Source organism: Polistes dominula, unplaced genomic scaffold (assembly GCF_049000335.1).
Source record: "Polistes dominula isolate Pdom_NZ unplaced genomic scaffold, Pdom_raw_medaka contig_15, whole genome shotgun sequence".
NCBI classification, from domain to species: Eukaryota; Metazoa; Arthropoda; class Insecta; order Hymenoptera; family Vespidae; genus Polistes; species Polistes dominula.
Genome location: NW_028300915.1, coordinates 2901838 through 2922161, shown reverse-complemented (window position 1 = coordinate 2922161; position 20324 = coordinate 2901838). Strand labels below are relative to the sequence as shown.

General features: G+C 25.5%; 3 protein-coding genes across 4 annotated transcripts; 2 read left to right on the top strand and 1 right to left on the bottom strand.

Annotated features, from left to right (window-relative positions):
* Positions 1-1435: 1435 nt before the first annotated feature.
* LOC107071346 (putative fatty acyl-CoA reductase CG5065) lies at positions 1436-10926 on the top strand. Its single transcript, XM_015330280.2, has 8 exons — positions 1436-1760; positions 7922-8201; positions 8602-8918; positions 9012-9259; positions 9348-9534; positions 9607-9792; positions 9877-10137; positions 10214-10926. The coding sequence occupies exons 2-8, from the start codon at positions 7959-7961 to the stop codon at positions 10287-10289; spliced, it is 1518 nt and encodes a 505-aa protein (XP_015185766.1). The 5' UTR covers positions 1436-1760; positions 7922-7958; the 3' UTR covers positions 10290-10926.
* A 143-nt stretch (positions 10927-11069) lies between these two features.
* Gnptab (N-acetylglucosamine-1-phosphate transferase subunits alpha and beta) lies at positions 11070-15927 on the top strand. Of its 2 annotated transcripts, none has more exons than XM_015331759.2 (7): positions 11070-12188; positions 12558-12979; positions 13070-13281; positions 13352-14099; positions 14185-14356; positions 14438-14625; positions 14695-15927. In XM_015331759.2, exons 1-7 carry the CDS (start codon positions 12036-12038, stop codon positions 15002-15004), a joined length of 2205 nt encoding a protein of 734 aa, XP_015187245.1. In that variant the 5' UTR covers positions 11070-12035; the 3' UTR covers positions 15005-15927. The 2 variants fall into 2 exon arrangements, with proteins under 2 accessions (XP_015187245.1, XP_089026182.1); XM_089170056.1 differs by having other exon boundaries at positions 12083-12206.
* A 1037-nt stretch (positions 15928-16964) lies between these two features.
* On the bottom strand, positions 16965-19525 carry LOC107069275 (uncharacterized). The gene is made up of 5 exons (XM_015326448.2): positions 19130-19525; positions 18378-18636; positions 17864-18093; positions 17414-17770; positions 16965-17188 (listed from the first exon to the last, which is right to left on the bottom strand). Exons 1-5 carry the CDS (start codon positions 19383-19385, stop codon positions 17037-17039), a joined length of 1254 nt encoding a protein of 417 aa, XP_015181934.2. The 5' UTR covers positions 19386-19525; the 3' UTR covers positions 16965-17036.
* Between the last annotated feature and the right edge of the window lie 799 nt (positions 19526-20324).

The window sequence follows — 20324 nt, the reverse complement described above, 5'->3', positions numbered from 1 at the left end:
AAAAAATATGAAATGTTATATTTTTTAAAATAAATTATATATTTATATATATATTAATGTATATAACATACCATGTTTTAAAATAAATTGGTATATATTTTAAAATATATATGATTTATGTTATATATAACGTGAGCAGGTATATACGAGTACAATTTGCAAGCTTGTTGATCGTGTTGCAGTTACTCCAGGCTCACTTTGAAAATTTTAAAGCTACTCTTGTTGACGAAACACATGGAAAATGTTGAATTTCTAAATTTCACGAAGATGTTTTATAATATCTTTAAAATGATTATTTAAATTTTAGTCTTATAAATGTAATACAATATTATTTACTATACATTGTTTGAAATTTAACAATAAAAATTCGAACGTGAATTTATTGGAAATTTATAAGGTCATTAGATATATATAGATGACTGCTAAAAACATCTCGTTTATATATTTCATTATTTTGTCAAATTAAAAAAAAAAAAAAAAAAAAAAAAAAAACAATCAAAAATTGAACATTTCTATATAAATCAGATTTCTCGTTTGGCAAAATATTGAAATGTTTCAAATTCATTCAATATTTGTATATTAAAAATCAAAATATTATTCAAAAGTGAATTAATTTTAATGAAATTTAATTGAAAATATTAGTGATAATGACGTGTTTTCTTTTTGTCATAATTCATGAGAGTAGAACTGTATCTTCAACGTGTTATCATGTGATGACACGTTATCTGATCATTAAAATATTATTTGTCTTTTTTTTCCCCTTCTTCTTCTTCTTCTTCTTTTTCTTTTTCTAGAGAGATGGAAGAGAGGATAAAAGGTATAAAGATCTAAATGGTGCGAAGTTAAGTCATTGAAGAAAGTAACCATCGAAATGAAGTTTACTAAAACTGTTTGTTTATTTATACTTTACTACTAAAAAAGAAAGTATTCGTAAAGTTTACAAATTGAAAGAAAAAATCGAACAAGTCAAGTCAACAAAAATTCTTAATTATTTATCAAATGAACAATTATTTTATTAAATAAACAATACGATATTTAGATTTGATTTGAAACAAACAAATCAAACGATGTTTCATATGATTTAAAACAAATTTTTCTTCCTATTTTTTTTTTTTTTTTTTTTAATTCCTTATTAAAATACAAAACATTTTATTATCGAATGATAATTCAAAGGCCCGTTTATTTTTTATTTCGTGAAAAGAACGTTTTAAATAAAATAAAAAAAAAAACCGATATAAAAGAAAAGAAAAGAGAGAAGAGAGAGAGAGAGAGAGAGAGAGAGAGAGAGAGAGATAATCGGTAAACAAAGGAATAATTACTGACGAGTAAAACGAAAGCGTTTTGCAAGCAACCCTTGCAAAATTAACCCTTAGAAGTGTTCCATCTGGCGGTGTATCGGTGTACTATCAAAGCATGGAGCGATTCGCAGGCGTGGACGGAGTCAGTTTTGCCCCTTCTGTCCGTAAGGCAGGTCGAAAGGGGGAGAAAAAGAGTGTAGTTAAATAGTTTAGTGTTCCTACCGGCTGAAATTTGCACATATAGTTTGTGTTACATAGAAAGGATGAACTAGTTTAACTAGTAATAATACTTTAGTAGTAGTAGTAGTAGATAGTCAAAAAGAAGGGTGTGATCCATTTTTAGGGGTGGGGGGTGGACAAAGAAAAAGATATAGAACAAGGAGGGAGGAACCATAGGGAAAAACCATAGGGAAAATATCCTTAGGGGATATATATGTATATTTGAAGTGAAGACAAACAGGGGTATGTTTCAATCCTTTCTTCTTATTATTATTATTGTTATTGTTATTATTATTATTATTATTTCATTATAAATATTTAGATATTTTTGATTTTTTGTCCTTTTTATATTTTTCTTCCTTTACTTTTTTTTCTATCTGTCAAAATACAAGTTTAATTTTATTTATATTGTATATCTTTTCTCACTTCTTGTTCTTGTTCTTCTTCTTCTTCTTTTTTTTTCTTTTTCTTTGTTTTTGCTTCCCGTCATTTGATTTTATATTCTAGATTCAATTATTAATTCATTTTTATACTATTATATTGAGTTATTTCTTGCAACCATACTTTTAACACGCAGATGCAATTGCGCACGTCTCGAAGGACGCGCGAGCACAAAGTAGAAGTATAACAGTATATACGTATATGTGATGATGACATGAAGTACAAGGTTGCACGTGTCGTTACTAGCTGTGCCCTATCTTTGATACTCACTATCGATGAGGATAAAAATCTTTTTGCAAAAATGTACCAAAATACAAATACCCCAGTCAAAAAAAAAAAGAGATGATAAAGATTGAACAAAATAATATTACAATTACTATTATCTTTTATTATTTCCTGGAACACCGTGTTTTCCTATTTTTTTTTTTTTTTACATGCGTGGCAATTTACGTGATGAATTATCTGTATTTTTTTTTTATAAAATATAATGCGTCATTTTTTACGTATCGATATTCAAATTTTTAATCGTTTGGTTCAAACAACGTTTTGCACAAAGAAGGATAAAATTCGACAAAAAGAAATCCTAAAAGAAATTATAGATTCATTGCCAATATCTGCTGCTTACATGTACGTGCGTGTGTGTACACACACACACACACATATATATATATATATATATATATATATATATATATATATATATATATAGTTGTGTACGTTTTATGGCGCACGCTTCAATACGTTAGGACGAAGTGCAACCTGTTAAACTTATGATAGTTATATATATTTGTACATATATATATATATATATATATATATATATATATATATATATATATATATATGTATGCATATACGTATACGTATACATCATATCTACATATATGTATATAACTGTATTATTTTTTTTTTTTATTGTAGAAATAAATGTAAAAATACCATCAATTTTAAACACAGTAAAGAAGGTTGCACGAATACGTTTTTGCATACGTAAGAGATAAGATAAATATGGATAGAAATCGCGTTATGCAGTTTTGTCCTTGAATATTAAAATAGTTTCTTTGAAAAAAAAAAAAAAAAAAAACAATTAAAAAACAATGATCTATATTTTCATTTGGACAATTTTCAAAAAAAAAAAAAAAAAAAAAAAAAGAAAATAAGCGAATAGTCTAATCAGATTAATTTTTTTAAATTTTATTACACGTTTTTTTTTTTTTTTTTGGTTTTTTATTTCAATATATAATAGAATTAATATTACATTATTTGTAAGAAAAAAAAAAATTGTGCACTCCAGTTGGATCAACAATGAAGATAATATTAATCAAGCTACGTCGAACGAAGAAATTTAATTTTTTGAATTTGGATGAAAATGCAATAAAAGAGGGGAAAAAAGCAATAAAACAAGATCATCTTATTTGAGTATTTTTTTTTTTTCAAATTTCAATGTTGTTTTGTGTCAATAGGAAAAGAAAAAAAAGTCAGAGTTGATAATACTGTATCAACTATTTCATTAATCTCTCTTTCTCTTTCCTTTTCCTGCTTCTTATTTTTTTCCTCCCCCCTGCAAGTTTAAGATTAAAAAACTTATGTAAGATACGCATAAAAAAAAAAAAAAAAAAAAAAAATAGAGAAAACAACATGCGCGTAAATGATCGTTAAAATATTGTACATATTATAAACGTGATTATATTCGTCACACTTTCTTGATATATCTAACGTGATAACAATTTTTAAAGTAAACTACAACATATTTTTACAATTAACGTTTTTTTTTTATTGTTCTTGGATACGCAAATAATAATACTTTACTGCATGCGTGTAAATAGTTTTTCTTTTTTTTTTTTTTTTCTTTGAGAAATATAAATTCTTTTATTTTTGCATTTTTTTTTAATTTTCACATTCGTTCGATCGTGTACCGATTTTTAAACGAAGCCCTGTTTCCGCATGAAAATAATTTTTCTTCTATTTTTTTTTTCTTTTTTTTTTTGAGAATTATAAATTCTTCTATTTTTATTTTATTTTATTTTTTTTTTTCTTATTTTCACATTCGTTCGATCGGGTGACGATTTTTTAAACTAAATCCTGTTTCCAGTAACGACAATCTATACAATAGTTCTTTCTTTTTTTTTTTTTTTTTTTTATTATCAAACATATTGTCCGTCATTTTTGCGAATTATACGATTGGTTGGGCGGTCCCTTTGAAAGTGGCCCTATATACTCCCTTTTTTCATTTGATTTCATCGTATTTTCCTCGAATCCTCTCTCTTCTCTTGCGCCGAATGTCTGCGCTTCGGTACAACGTCGATAAAGGAAAATCGATTCGGTTTTCATCGTTTCATCGTTTCATCGTTTCACTCTATATCTATTTATTACAATAATAAAAAAATAAGGTACAATATTTAAATAACATCATACATAAATAACATTTTTTTAATGTATTATATTTATCATTAATTTAGAAAAAAATATCAACGCGGAATTTTTGTTAAATTTAATATATCTATATACATTTTTATTTATTTATTTATAGCTGTTATTTATAAGTTCAATGTTTTACGAATCTTTATCGATTAATATTTTAAACAAATAGGCCAGTATTCATGAGTTTAAAAATGAAATAGTATAAGAATCTATATCACCCTGTATTATAACTTTTAAAACAATTCTCTACTCTCATTTTAAATACCAATTATTATTTATATCTAATAAAATATTCATATATACTTCAAGCATATATTTTTTAATACACTGATCAAAACTATTGATCAACACTTTAATGGCCGCACGTTTACGCACAGTCAACTTTGTGAAGAATTCATTTGAAACAAACTTTATTTAATTCACGACAAAATTAACATGAAACAAAAAATAACAATTTAACAACACAAATTTAATTTTGTATATAATTTTCAATATATAAAGTTATAAAAATAAATAACAACAAATAATGCTTACTCCAGCTATCACACAACATGTTGTGTGAGCGGCCATTAAAGTGTTAAAGATTTTTATTAAAATATTTTTTTCTTTGTTTATTCATTCTTTAATTTTTATGATTTGTTCTTCCTGTTTTTTTTTTTTTTTTTTTTTATAGATCATCTTTTCTCATAATTCATTTTCCTCGCATAACATTTATTCTTCAGAACACCTTAAGGTTTGTTGTGAACTTGACGAGTTCGAGTGTAACCAAGACGACGCAATGCAAATGTTCGTCTTCTAATGCAATAATTAATTGAAGAATTTATATGCATTAAGATACATATTTATTTTATTATTTTATAATATGAAAAACATTCATTTTTTTTTTGTTTATTTAAATATTCAAATTGAATCATAAGTGAATAATTTTTTCATTGCAGCAAATTGCACGATCCTTACGATCCTAATCAATCAATCAGTTACTACCCACATCATATTTTATATTAAAAACATCAAAGACAGGGTCATGGGTATGATAAGATCAGTTTTTTACTTTATCAGTATAATAATAAAAAAAAATTCAATTTACATACGTTTCTGTTTCTCACAAATTATCCATTCTGTGTTCTATAGACCACGGTTATACCACTCTAAACTTTATTACATTTAATATTAACGTTATTTTTGATTTACGAACAAATTGTTCTTGACGAAAGTTTGAATAATTTCTATACCTCCACGAATGTATAGAACTTCATTTACAATTCTTCTATCAAACTATGTTCAAAAGTAATTTTAAAGTAATATAATAAAATATATAGAATAATTATTATTTTTATATTTTATTCTAAATGCATTTTATTTTATATTATATATATATATTTATTATACTATTATTTTATATTTATTATTATTATATTATTTTATTATTATTTATATTATTTTATATGTAATACATATTTTTTTTACTATTTTATATATATATATACATACATACAGACGTATATTCGTAAAACAAACTAATTACCTTTAACATTATATTTGAAATAATAAACCCATTAATTACGACATGTTTTTCCTCACAAATGAAATTCTAATATAAAAGAAATGAATTATTATTAACTTTTATCCCATCATAATTTTGTGAGAAAAAAATAAAAAGAAAAAATTACCAAATTAAAAAAGAAAATTTTGTTTTTGACATTGGTTAGCATAAATGTGAGTCTCTCATAGATAGAGAAAGAGATATACACGCATCTATATAGAAGAATAGATAAGCGTGAAATATGGGTTATGGAAAGGGTGACATTTCGATATTTATCATGCATAGGTATGGCGACATCGATTATTTTGTGGCATGCTTTCCATGCGCACGTTCACATCGTTGAAAAGGAGTATAGCAAACTCATACCTGTATATGAGTATGTGCTATATTTTCTATTCACAATATTGTACATTTGTAACCACATTTTGCATTTACATGAACAACATAACTATATTTATAGTATCCAAGACTGGCCATTAATGTATCGTATGTAAACTCTTGTCATCTCTTACCGTAATATCTTTAGACGTATTTATAGTCTTTTTACAAGATCATTCTATTGGAAATCATATATAAATTATATATTTATTTATTATTTATTTATATATTATACTACGTGTTAGTATTATATAAATACTCAGTGATCCAATATATTAAACAAAAATATCTTTTTTATTTATATATTTTTTTTTTTTATGGAAAAATCTTGTCAAGGATCAACTTATACTATTTTAATAATGGAATTCTCGTGTTCTTCATGCCAGGAAAAGTACCTTTTCTCAAGGTCATTTTTTTAAAGTTTAGTAGTTTCTCTCTTTTTTTTTTTCTTTTCTTTTCAAATGGAAATTTATAAACATTTTTTTGTCCATAAATTAACTTCGCGTTTTATTATGAATAGAACTATATTAGAATACAAATGAAATGTTTTTTTTTTTTTTTTTTTTTTTTTTTTTTTAAACAAATTTATAAACTGTTAATTAATCGTATTTCGTTTCTTATAATTAAAGTAAAAAATAAACATCATTGGGAAAATTTTTAATGACGTTTATATTTTTTACTATAATTAAATTTCTTTCTTTTTTTAATTAGAAGTGTATTATGCAGCATTACATGTGCATTATTATAAATGATGCATATAAAAAATAGTAACAAGAAAATAAGTTTGTTAATAATTCTTTATATTCCTGGTGTGTGTGCGTGTGCGCGTGTGCGAGTGTGTCTATGTGTGTATGTTAGTTTATAAAAGTTTTCTAGAACACGCATAAATGTAAGAATAGTTTAAACTATCAAGGGAGAAGGTTGGATAGGTGAATTTATACAAGAATAAAAAAAAAATATCTCACGACGATCGATTTTATTCACGTAAGCTGTCCTCGTGATATTTTTATCAAATCATTTCAAATACAGAACAATACAAATACAAAATCATAATAACAAATAGAAAACATAAATAAAAAACTATACATATATATATATATAATAAATCGATCAATTTCTTAGTATGTTTGAACAAACATTAGCATCGTTCTTCGACACATAAGTCATAAAATAGTTCTGGAACATTAATCGATTTATCGTTGAAAACAATAATAATAATAATAATAATCTAATAAACTATTTATGAAGAGAATAATGAAGAAATAATTGATAATTAAATATGATAACCTAATTTTATATCATTCGGATTTGTTAATAAATAATGTCGGTATGTTTATTAATTCATATTTAAATTAACAAAAATTTCATTAAATAAATGATATAATAATATTTTATATATTTAATATAAATTATATATATATTAATATAAATAAAATATTATATGTTATATAAAAATAATTATTTGTTTTTGTATTAAATTGAAAATTATGACAATATTTATTGACCAATCCGAGATAAATTGATTAAAATAAACAAAATGATATAATTATTAATTCTTATTATATTTCTTATCGTTATCTCTTATTTATTTATTTGTTTTGTTGTTGTTTTTGTTGTTAAGAGTTAAGGAAAGAAGAGTTTTTTGAGTTATCATCAAAATGGGTACAACAAGTGCTTACACTGATTCGGAATGTATCAGAGATAAGACCAGTGATACTTCGATCGAGGCCTTCTTTGCAGATTCAGTAATATTCGTAACCGGTGCAACTGGTTTTGTCGGAAAAGCTCTCATAGAAAAACTTTTACGATCGTGTTCACGATTAAGCAAGATCTATTTACTGATTCGCCCAAAAAAGGATCAAATAGTTAAAGAAAGATTTAAGATGCTTATGAATAATTCGGTAAGTTTTAATTGCGTCCCCCGTGTCTGGTGTGTGTGTGTGTGTGTGCGTTACATATTTTATTTTAAATTAATATTACACACTCCCTTTGATAAAACCCAATGTTTTATTCAATATCGTGAAATATATGAAAAGATAGTAGAAAAATGGGTCAAGTTATTTTATCAATTCTTACAAATTACAAAATAATTTTATAACTCGATGTTTCAATATTGTAATCAAAATATCAATTAGAAATATAGTTATTTGAATTGTTTTTAATAAAAATCTACGCGAATCAAATTAAATTCAATTTTTTTAGATCATTGACGATCTCTCTGCTTAACTTTACCCATACGATTATTTAATTCATTATCTTAAGACTAAGGAATAATGTGAGATGTTCTTTTTTCTTTTACAGATTTTCGATAAAATTCGTTGCGAAAATCCCGATTTAATAAACAAAGTTTATCCGATAAAAGGTGATGTGAGCGAAAAAGACTTGGGTTTGAGTCACGAAGACAAAATGAAATTAACTCAAACCGTAAATATAGTTTTTCACTGTGCAGCTACTGTGCGTTTTACCGAACCACTCAAATTAGCCGTTAAATTGAATATTAGAGCAACGGATAGGATTTTAGATTTATGTAAATCTATAACACGTCTTAAAAGCTTTGTCCATGTTAGTACAGCTTACAGTAACGCTGATAAACACGAAGTAAAAGAACTCGTTTATAAGTGAGTTCATATTTTTATCATATTCAATCGTTCTTTGAATGAAATAACGTGAAAAATATTGAATAATGACAAATGAAACAACAATTTTTACAGAACAAAAATAACACCACAAGTCATCATGGATATGTGTGAAAATCTTGATGATGATACATTAACGTTATTAGAAACAAAATTACTTGAAAAACATCCAAATACTTATACATTAACAAAAGGTATTGCTGAAGAGCTCGTATCGAAAAAAGGAATTGATTTACCAACTATAATAGTTAGACCTAGTATAATTTGTGCTGCTTATAAGGAACCACTTCCAGGATGGGTAGATAATTTATATGGTATTACAGGTATGAGAGAATAAATTATATAAATTACTTATATTTATTTACCTAAATATATCAAATATTGTTCATTATTATACTTTGTATTTTGTAGGTATTATAACTGAAATTGGTAGAGGTACCATTAGGAGTATATACGGGGATAGAAAATTGAAAATTGATGTTGTACCAGTTGATTATGTTGTTGATACATTGATATGTGCAGCTTGGCATGGTACAGTACATCGTAATGGTTCTATTCAAGTTTACAATTGTACAAGTAGCACTAGCAATCCTATCAGGTAATTTATTAATGACAAAAATAAAATGATTAACAATATGTTTAACCATGACAATCTTATATTTTTTTACAGTTGGGGAGATTTTGCTAAACACATAAGAAAACATGTTATAGAATTTCCATCGAAATATGTTATGTGGTATCCTAACGTTGCAATTAGAACCAACAAATTAATTCACAAAATAATAGTCGTTATATTACACTTTGTACCTGCATTCTTATTGGATATGTTGTTAATATGTCAGGGTAGTAAACCGATGTAAATATTATCAAAGAAAAGGTAACTCTTAAATTGATAAATATGAACATATCTATATAGATTTGTTTCATTTTTATTATACAGGATGTTAAACCTGTCGAAACGTATCGATCGAGCTGCAAAAGTTGGATCATTTTTTGCCTTACACGAATGGAATTTTGCTTTAGACAATATGATGGATTTGATTAAACATGTTAAAACTATGAACGATTGTAATCATTTTCGTGTTGACTTTAAAGACATCGATTGGGATGCGTATACGCGTCAATATACTTTGGGTATTAGAACATACATTTTAAAAGATGATCCTGATTCCTTGAAAAAAGCACGAAGTCGACTTTCCAAGTGAGTTTCAACTAATTCATTCATTTTTTTCATTTCTTCTAATCTAATTACATTTTTGTCTTTTTCTATGTTACAGGTTGTATTGGCTACGTAAATTAATTCAAGTAATGAGCATCTTATTTTTGTACAAATTTTTAAAATACGTTGGCTAGGGAATATTCTTTTTTGCTCAAAAAGCAAACGAAAAATTGATTAAACGTCATTAGGAAGAATTATATTGTGGCCAATAAAATCAATTATAATTTCATAAATATTTGGTTTTTTTTTTCTATAGATAGAAAAATCACCAAATTATTGTAATATAAATTATTTATTGATGACCAATTACAATTTTAACAAATTTTTACGCTACATCGCAGACAAGAAAGTAATTATAAATAGAAAAGTTGTCGAGACTATGATAAATAAGATTTTTCTTTTTTTCTATTTAATCTTTAACGCAACGTCCAGAAATTATTTAAATGTACATAATTCTTTATAAGAGCAACAATTACGCTTAAACACTTGAAAAAAAAATGTACAAATTTGACGTTAGGTAGAGTTCTATAAAAAGAAAAGAATACAAGAAGATAAAATAACGTGAAGAGAAAAAACAAGACGGACCACCGATTTTTAAACGTTTCGATTTTAATACTTTTCGTATTTATTGTAAATTAATTAAATCAATCGATCAGAAATATTCGCATATTTATTGTAATTTTACCGTTTATTCTTTATTATTATTTAAATATTTATTATTTAATTGTATTATATACGAAGATAAATAAATACATTTGAAATACTTTTAAACACGTTGAAAATTAAATTGTATTATATATATATATATATATAAATGTTTATTAAAGATATTATATTTTATTGCTTAGTTTGAACGAAACAAAAAAAAAGAAAAAAAAGATTGAAAATTTTGCGCCTGAAGAAAGGCAACACTCCAGACTAGGGGTCTGGATAACACCCCCCATATATGGCAACCCGTCGTTCATATGCATAACATCGTATTGCCTATCATAAGGGGTATTAAAAAAATTTATTGACAATATATATGAGTCAAATTACTAATTAGAAATATAAAGCGTTGCCTATCATCAGTGACACTAATAAAAACACGTGATTTGTTATTTTGGTAACTTCATTTAATTATTAGATTATTGGAATTAACAATAGTAATTAATTTATTTCTTAACAAATAGATCATTTTGCTTAACTTATATAGATATCATATTATTTTTTCAAATTTTTTAATAAGATCAAATTTGACAGTGTCTTGCAATATTTTTTTTCTAGCTTAATGATTTGAAACCTCTGCTAAAAATATTAATTTATTAAAGCTGTAAATAAATATATTTAAAAATAGCAAACGTGAGAGCGTCAGAGCTAGCTATTATTATCCCACGGGATCATACCCTTAACCAGTGAGACATACTTCCCAGGATATTATATTTTTTTTTTCATTCTCTTTCTTTTCAATGCCATTTAAACAAAATTTTGTCATTATATTAAATCATCATTTTATAAATCGAAAGATTTAAAGAACGATAATCGAAACATGCGCAAAAGTATCATAACCTTGAATGCGGCAAACTGTATTACAATTGAGAGTTAACTGCGTTTTATTGTTGAGAGAGACCACCATGGATGGTGATATGACAGCGGTTTATTAAACGTGAATGTGTGTGCTTGTGTGTGATATGTGTTCAAGTTTTCTATTAGTATACCGATGGTGTATTAGTAATAAATTAACCTTCTATGAAGAATAAATATTGATGTATATATGTGCAATTCATCAATGCAGAGGACACCAACACAAAGTTAATCATTAAATCAATTGAATTTGCATGATCACGGCTAAAGAGCCGTGAATTGCTGCTGTTTGATGGACTTTAACGTGTTTACCGGCTATGTCAATTACGTGTAAAATATTTCTTAATATAATGAGCGCATGGAAATTGTTCCAACGACGATGTTACGATATTCTTTCGTACAAATATTCGCTCTTGGTGATTCTAGTTGCATTTACTTGCATATTCATCGGTATTATACACTTTGGAGAGGTTAGGATTGACATATGAGTAACTAAGATTTCTTTATTATTTGTTTCTTTTTCATTTATTATATTTTATTTTTATATTCTTTCAAATTTTATTAATTAAAATTATGATCTAAAGTGTTATAACATATTTGATTTTAAATGACTATAATTACGTCATTACATTATCTTATAGATAAACTTAATTATATTTTAAGGGAAATTCATAAAATTTTGGATTTTTTCTAGTATTAAAAAATATCTTTTATTATTATTTTTTTATTTTTATAAACAAATAATTGTATTAATTTCTATTTAAAAATATTTGTATTTTTAATGTATTTTTGTAAAAAAAAATTCAAAATAATTTGTAAATGTTGCTTTTTTTTTATAGGTTTGGTTGGCATGGAGTAAAGAAAAATATGAAGCTGTTTTTCATTCCTTCAATGACAATATATTAGGAAAATCTTTTCAAAAGAAATTATGCCAGCACGTACCTATTGATGTAGTTTATACGTGGGTTAATGGATCCGATCCACATTTTTTAAAAAGTCTTCAAAAACATATTCCTATTACTGATAGTAATACAGTTTCATCAAGGTTCAGTGACAAAGATGAGTTAAGATATTCTTTAAGATCATTAGAAATGTATGCACCCTGGGTCAGACATGTTTATATCGTTACCAATGGACAGATTCCAAGTTGGTTAGATATGGATAATCCTAGGATGACTCTTGTTACTCATGATGATATTTTTCTTGATAAAAGTCATTTGCCAACTTTTTCTAGTCCAGCTATTGAAAGTCATATTCATAGGTATATTACTTAAATTTGAATTTTTATCTTTTATCCAACACATGATAAATAAATTGTACATTGATCATGTGAATGATTTTGTGTTTTTAGAATTCCTGGTATTTCTGATAAGTTTTTATATTTTAATGATGATGTAATGCTTGGCGCTGAAGTATGGCCAGAAGATTTTATAACTCAAGCAGGTGGTCAAAAAGTGTATCTAGCATGGTGGGTTCCTGACTGTTCTGATATTTGTCCATGGGCTTGGGTAGGTGATGGGTCATGTGATCCTGCATGCAATACAACTTTATGCGAATTTGATGGTAATTGGCTTTTACAATTTTATATGACGGTATGATTTATTTGCATTATTATAATATCTCTCCTATTTAGGCGGAGATTGTAATTCTACTTTATTATCTACTGATAGCGAGCCATTCGAGGAAGAAAATGATTATCCATATAAATACTTACAAATAATAGAAGATAAAAATAAATCTACCACTATGATATATGATAACTCAGAAGTAATAAATAATAGCGCTGTAGTTGCATCTGTGCATACTGCAACGATTACTCATAGAACATTAAATTCAAAAAATCATAGTTCTTCTACAAGTGATATTAAAAAGTTTTCTGATATCAAGGAATATTATGATAATAATAAAACAATAAAACTCAGCGACAGTAATGACTTACCTGATAATATACTTGACAATTCTAATCATACTAAATTACATATACAATTCAAACGCTACCTCAATGATGATATCATTAATCTAGTACAAGGAAATAACACTATTAAGTCAAATAAATTCAAGTATAGCGATCAATGGAAACATAAAAAGAGACAGCTTGATACATATGCGGAATCTTTGCTGCACGTTAACAAAATATATAATATAAATTATGGCTTTGACAGAAGAAAAGTTCCAGCTCATATGCCACACTTGATAGACAAATGGATTGTTAATAGTATGCAAAGAAAATTTGAGTCTGATTTTATTAAAACTTCTAGTCATAAAGTAAGAAGTCCAGAAGACATGCAATTTGCATTCTCATATTTCTACTTTTTAATGAGTGAGAACCTGTACATACCGGTTGGAGATATATTTGATAAATTTGATACTGATAAATCAGGGTAAATAATATTACATCATTTTATTTAATTATAATTAACTTATAATAAATATAATAAAATAATATTGATATATATTTCTTTTTAGAACTTGGTCGGATAGAGAAATACGAACACTTTTATCTAGATTGTATCCTTTACCATTAGATTATAATTTGGTTGTAGAATTTGAAGATTCAATCATTAATTGTTCTAAACATTTAGAACTTAAAGAAGATATAAAAGCACCACCTGGTGAAAGATATTTAGATTCTACTTTGGTTAGTAAATAATAAGATGTAAAATTTCTTGACTAATATTATGAAACAAATATAATAATATTTTTTTATTAAATGTTACAGCCAGTAGTATCTAAAGAATTAATATCAAATTGTGATTGGGTTGCATCAAAAATTGAGGCAAAATTTGGTGAATGTAAACGTTACAAACACGAAGTTATAAAAGCTGGAAAAAATGAGATATTTGAAATGTTAACCAGTAACGTGTCTCTAACTGTGCAACTCTTAGATGAGATTAGACGTGATCCAAAGTAAGTTTTACTTTAATACATTAAATAAAATAATAAAACATGTTAATTATAATTTTGTATATGTTACAGAAAATTTATATGTTTAAATGATGATATGGATCCATCACGTAATTCAGAAAATGAAGTAGTACGAGCATTATTGAATGATTTTTATCGTTCATTGTATCCTTTGAAAAGTACATTTGAACTACCTCCACAATTTCGTAATAGATTTTCTTATCGCGAAGAACTTATCGAATGGAGATCAAATCGTGCAAAAACACGAAACTTATTATTATTGCTCATAATTATGTTATTTATCATTACGATTTACCATTTATCATATTATCATATACGAAGAATATTTCGTATTCGCACATTACCTACTCTCCTTGTATAATTATAACTAATGAACAAATATTTTTTCAATATTGATTTCAAATACGAATCAATCATTCGTATATACCTAAGTTTTAATAGTAAGGTGAGAAGAGAAAAGTAAAAGATAGAATAGTCAGTTAAATCGGTATAATCCGATTTATTTATAAAAACAATTATCTTCAGTCAGAAGAATTAATCAGATTTGATCTCAGGAAAAAATATTAATTGTATATGTATTCTCTCATGTAATTTTTTGTTTATTTCTAAGAGATTTACGTATTAATGAAAGAAATGAAAAGAAAGAGAAAGAAAGTTATTTCAGTAAACAATTTATCATTCAATCATAAAATCATTCTTATATGGACATTTTTCATTATTAAATAAAAATAATTAATAGTTGGGGTTGTGTATGTACATATTTACAACGAATTGTAAAAAAAAAGGTGAAAAACAAAAGCAACATATTGTTATTAGATAACAAATTATTATGATATATTGTTGAAAGTATGTGATATTATGCATGACTTTGAGAGATTCTTTTCTAAAAAAAAATAAGTAACAGCGTTTTGACTGTGATATATGATAGATATTAATATAATGATTATCTTTCTATGAAATAGAAATATATATATATGTATATAATATTGTTGATCTTATATAAATAACAAATTTTCATAGGTAAAGAAGAAAATGAAAGAAAAAAAAGTTAAATAACAATTTTTCATAGCTTTTTTTATTTCTGTGTATTATAATATAATATTTTTAAAACGTAAAAATTTTCTAATTTTAAGTCTAACTGAAATATTTGCTAATCATTAATAATACAAACTGACTAAACTATATAATAGCTTAATTTTTATGTAATACTTGCAAAAGGATATGATCTTTTTAGCTTCTTATTATAATTTTATTAAGTACTATGTTATTATTATTATTATTATTATTATTTAAAAAAAAAGGTGACTAAAGACTTGAGTACAAGCCAAATTTTTATTTGTACAAATCAATTGTTTTTTTTATTCTAGTTAAATATAATTAATTGTGAGTGATATATTTTGTTTTTATTGATTGATGTTTAATATAGTCAAAGTAAATGGCTTTATAACTTACCATATAAAGTGTATATATTAAGAATCAATAAAATTTGCATATCTATATCTATACATAAATGTTCCAAATAAAATTGAAGAAGAAACAAAACTAGTCATTTATATCTGGATAAAAATGATAAAATAAATGTGTATTTAGATACACGATGTTAAATAGACAATTTTCTTTTTCTAAACTTAATCAATGATACATTGTACACAATAGAAAGAAAAAGAAAGAGAGAGAAAGATAGTAAATAAAATATATTTATTAATAATAAGTGAATATATATGGGATGTTCTGTAACTGATGATATCACCTTCTGTTTGCTTGTACCATCAGTTACACAGGACACCCTGTATATATTCATAGAGTTGATATATAATATATGTCATATAATTTTTAATAATATATTATAATTATATTATTTTATATTAACTATACGTTTAGAACAAATAATATTATTTATATAGAAGTGTATATGTACAAACTTATGTCAATAATAAATTTTCTGTAGTTAAAAGAAAATACAACAACAAAAACAAACCATAATATTCTAACGAAGACAATACTGGTGATATTAACAAAAAATAATCTCGACACATTTTTTTGTGCAATTATAATGAAATCATATATATATATATATATATGTATCTATATATACATATAAGTATAATATTTGTTATATGATGGTTGCATCAACATATATATACCAAATAAACTATATGTCATTCTTTATATACATGTATTAAAACAATTTTGAAATAAACTTGATTTGTTTTATGTGCTTATAACAAAAATGAAAATATTGAACTGTGACAGATTTTTCAGATAAAAAAATATTAATCTACCTTTCAAAACGTTTTAAATAATTTTATTATAGAACGAATAATTTATTCTCAGCTAACAATAAAGGAGATTGACTAATTTTTGAAATTTCAAATATACTGTATACATTACTATCATGATTCAGATTGTTTTTGCTTACATAGAGGAGGACATTGTGGATGTCGAAGATTACGTGGTCCTATCATTCCTTCTTGTAATCTAGCACATTCACTCATCCATACAGCAACACTTGCTACATCTTCTGGAGATAAACGAGGACCTATACCTGTAACAAATAATATCAAAAATGTGCATAATATATTACAACCCTATATGAGACGTTCACTTTGAAATTGACCTAAGTTAATTTGTCAGTTGTTTATTGTTAACTGTAGTAACATATAACTGTCATAGAAAAACACTTTGCAGAATAAAAAGTGAACTCAAAAAATAAAATAAAAATTAATATAAAAATTAGAATTTAAATTGTTAATGAAACAAAAAGATATACCTGGAATATTTGGATAATATGAAAGTAATTGAGTATTAGCAATTTTGAATTTTTTTCTTTCTTTAGCTATCGACACGTCACTTTTATTAGACGAATTTCTTCCATTTGCGTCATCGTTTGTTACGTTTTTCACTTTATCTTCACTTTTAGATGATTTTGTTCGAACATCTTCCAAATTAAAAGATTTACTTGGTTCTATTGTAAAGTCAGAAACATTGCTATCATCTTCCCGTTTCAATGTTCTATCTGATGATGATTCTTCTGTATTATTATTACTGCATGAAATTTTATCTTCGACATTATTCGAATCCTCATCTCGAGTTGAACAACTTCTGCTAATTTCTGGTGATAAGATCACTAATGAGAATCAAATTATTGATTAAATATTTAATTTATTACTTCAATACATTTTGTTTTGTATTAAAGTGAGAGAATTCAAAAGGTATTTACTGTTCGAGGAATCAGCAGCTTCTTTAGAAATTAAATCCAAATCTAAATTGACATCGGCATCGGTATCTTGACTAGCAATCGAATATACTCGATCAATAGAAATATTATCAAGAGATTCATGTCCTTTTGAAGATGAACTACTGTTAGATTCATCAAATACAAGAAATTCTGTTGGATCTTCATCCGATGAACTTCTTTCACTACCATCGCATCTAAGACCAGCTAAATATCTATAAATAAGATTAGAATATTATTTATGATTAATTATACTTCTATTTGTTTGGTCAATATTTTATACAATACATTTTTAATGTATGCAATTAATTCGTTCACTGTAATTAATAATTTGTGAGTATTTTTATTAGATAATCATAGAGTATTTATAATTGTAGTAAAAAAATTATTATCCATGCTCTCATATTATAATTATAATAAATATTGATCCAATAAATTAGAAGTCATATTTGAATATATTATATCTAAGAGATTGAATTTTTTAAAATAACGCACAGACCCATAAATTTCCATGAATAATGTAACAGGAACCATGGCCGATCCACCATCAGGTTCATGTGTAAATAATTCACAAATCATAATCATTGTCTCACGTAAACTAGATCCTAAAAGTCCAACGGCTATTGCCAAAAATTTTTTCACTTGACACTTTCGACGAAATTTTCCTATCATCATTATTAAATTTAATTCTTTACGATCGAGACACAAACATTCCCAACGACGTGAGATAACATCGATGGACAAAGTTTTGTTATAATCTAAAAAAAAAAAAACCACTAAATTTATTCATTTACATATGTAAGATAATTATATATATCTCTAATTACTACTTTAAAAGTTTTATTATTTGATAACTATATTGTAATCTAATTATTCCAATTATTTCTACATAATGTTTTATCTTTATATATGCGATAATTAAAATTTATTTTTGTTATTTATGCAAAGCATGATTGTTCAACAATTTAACTCTTTTTCTACTTTTAGTTATTTTGCTTATTTATATTCAATGTAATTATATATATTTATATAATATTATAAAATATAATACATTATATTATTATAAAATATTTAATATATATAATTATATATATTTTTATAAAAAAGATATTTATATTTATTATATTTTATATTATATATTTATATATTTTTATATATTATATATTTCCTTCTAATTAACAAAGATAAATTATTAAACAATCATGTGAATAATAAAAAAGAAAAACCAAAAATAAATATAAAATATCATACCTCCAAATTGACGAAGAAGAACTCTAAGAAATCCAAGTGTTAGACCAGAAGCTGTGCTTGGTGGTGGATATTCTAATCTTAATTTAACCGGTGGTTCCTCGCCATCAGCCAATGCACGAAAATACGCACTGGACCATCTCAAAAGATCATAAGGTTGAGTTCGTATAGCTGCTTTACAAAATTGTTTCAATATCGTTGGTAATCTCGGTGGTATTGTTACTTTCTGATTAGAAGTCCCTTGTTCTATCAATGGCATTGTTGCTTTGATAGATATTCAATGAATCAACATGTAGTCACTATTAATTAATGTCTAACTTTATCAAATTCAAACTTTTCAAGTAGAAATCGCGTGGATAAATGTTGGAGCATCAAACCAGTGCTGTGGCTTAGGCTCATTTTGTTGTCCTTTCTTACTATTCTAGATCACCTAGGAAACGACGTTTAGTAAAACGGTGTTGTAAGGAAATCAATATTCTAAGCGATATACACGTGTTCTAATTTTTTTAAACTGAATACCAACAGTCTTGTTTAGAACAATCTTAATATTAATTTCATTTTTCTTAATCCTAATCACATTTATTACACAATATAAATTAATATACAAGGCATGCAAATTTGGATAAAAGAAATTCAAACAGAATTGGGTTAATAAATTTATATATATATATATATATAAATAAGATAGAAAAATATTTGTAACGTTAGATAATATAAAAAATAACAAATAAGATAGAAAAATATGTGTTAAAATATTATTTTTATTTTGAATTATTTTATGCATGACGCACAAATACAGTACATCCCCTGACAACACAAGGGATATCTAGACCTGTTAATATTATCAAACTAGGGTTGTGATTACGGGCCAGCATGCGGGTGCCCAGCTTTGAATTTGACCGTACTCCAACATGGAATCCCACGATTTTCAACGTCGAGTAACTTTTTTAAACAGTCATCGATTTGCCATCACTTTTAGCAGAATTAAGTGTTACATTTAAGAGTATTGTGATCTAGAAGGGTACCCGTATATTTTTTTTTAACTAATATAGATGACGTGTTGTAGGGTGGCACGCGACTATAATTATATCATTAAATTACTAAAGTGTGTCTATATTTTCTAGGGTTAATCTAATTCTTGTTAGTGTGATTGAGATTATTACAACTTTTATTATTTTTGTTATATCAGAAGATAATA

Coding starts and splice junctions, on each gene's coding strand:
- LOC107071346 (XM_015330280.2), top strand. CDS start 7,959: ATGGGTACAACAAGTGCTTACACTGATTCGGAATGTATCAGAGATAAG. Junction 9,260..9,347: donor TAATTTATATGGTATTACAG/GTATGAGAGAAT, acceptor TGTATTTTGTAG/GTATTATAACTGAAATTGGT. Junction 9,535..9,606: donor AGCACTAGCAATCCTATCAG/GTAATTTATTAA, acceptor ATTTTTTTACAG/TTGGGGAGATTTTGCTAAAC.
- Gnptab (XM_015331759.2), top strand. CDS start 12,036: ATGTCAATTACGTGTAAAATATTTCTTAATATAATGAGCGCATGGAAA. Junction 12,189..12,557: donor GTATTATACACTTTGGAGAG/GTTAGGATTGAC, acceptor TTTTTTTTATAG/GTTTGGTTGGCATGGAGTAA. Junction 12,980..13,069: donor ATTGAAAGTCATATTCATAG/GTATATTACTTA, acceptor TTGTGTTTTTAG/AATTCCTGGTATTTCTGATA.
- LOC107069275 (XM_015326448.2), bottom strand. CDS start 19,385: ATGCCATTGATAGAACAAGGGACTTCTAATCAGAAAGTAACAATACCA. Junction 18,637..19,129: donor TCTTCTTCGTCAATTTGGAG/GTATGATATTTT, acceptor TTTTTTTTTTAG/ATTATAACAAAACTTTGTCC. Junction 18,094..18,377: donor TTATTCATGGAAATTTATGG/GTCTGTGCGTTA, acceptor TCTTATTTATAG/ATATTTAGCTGGTCTTAGAT.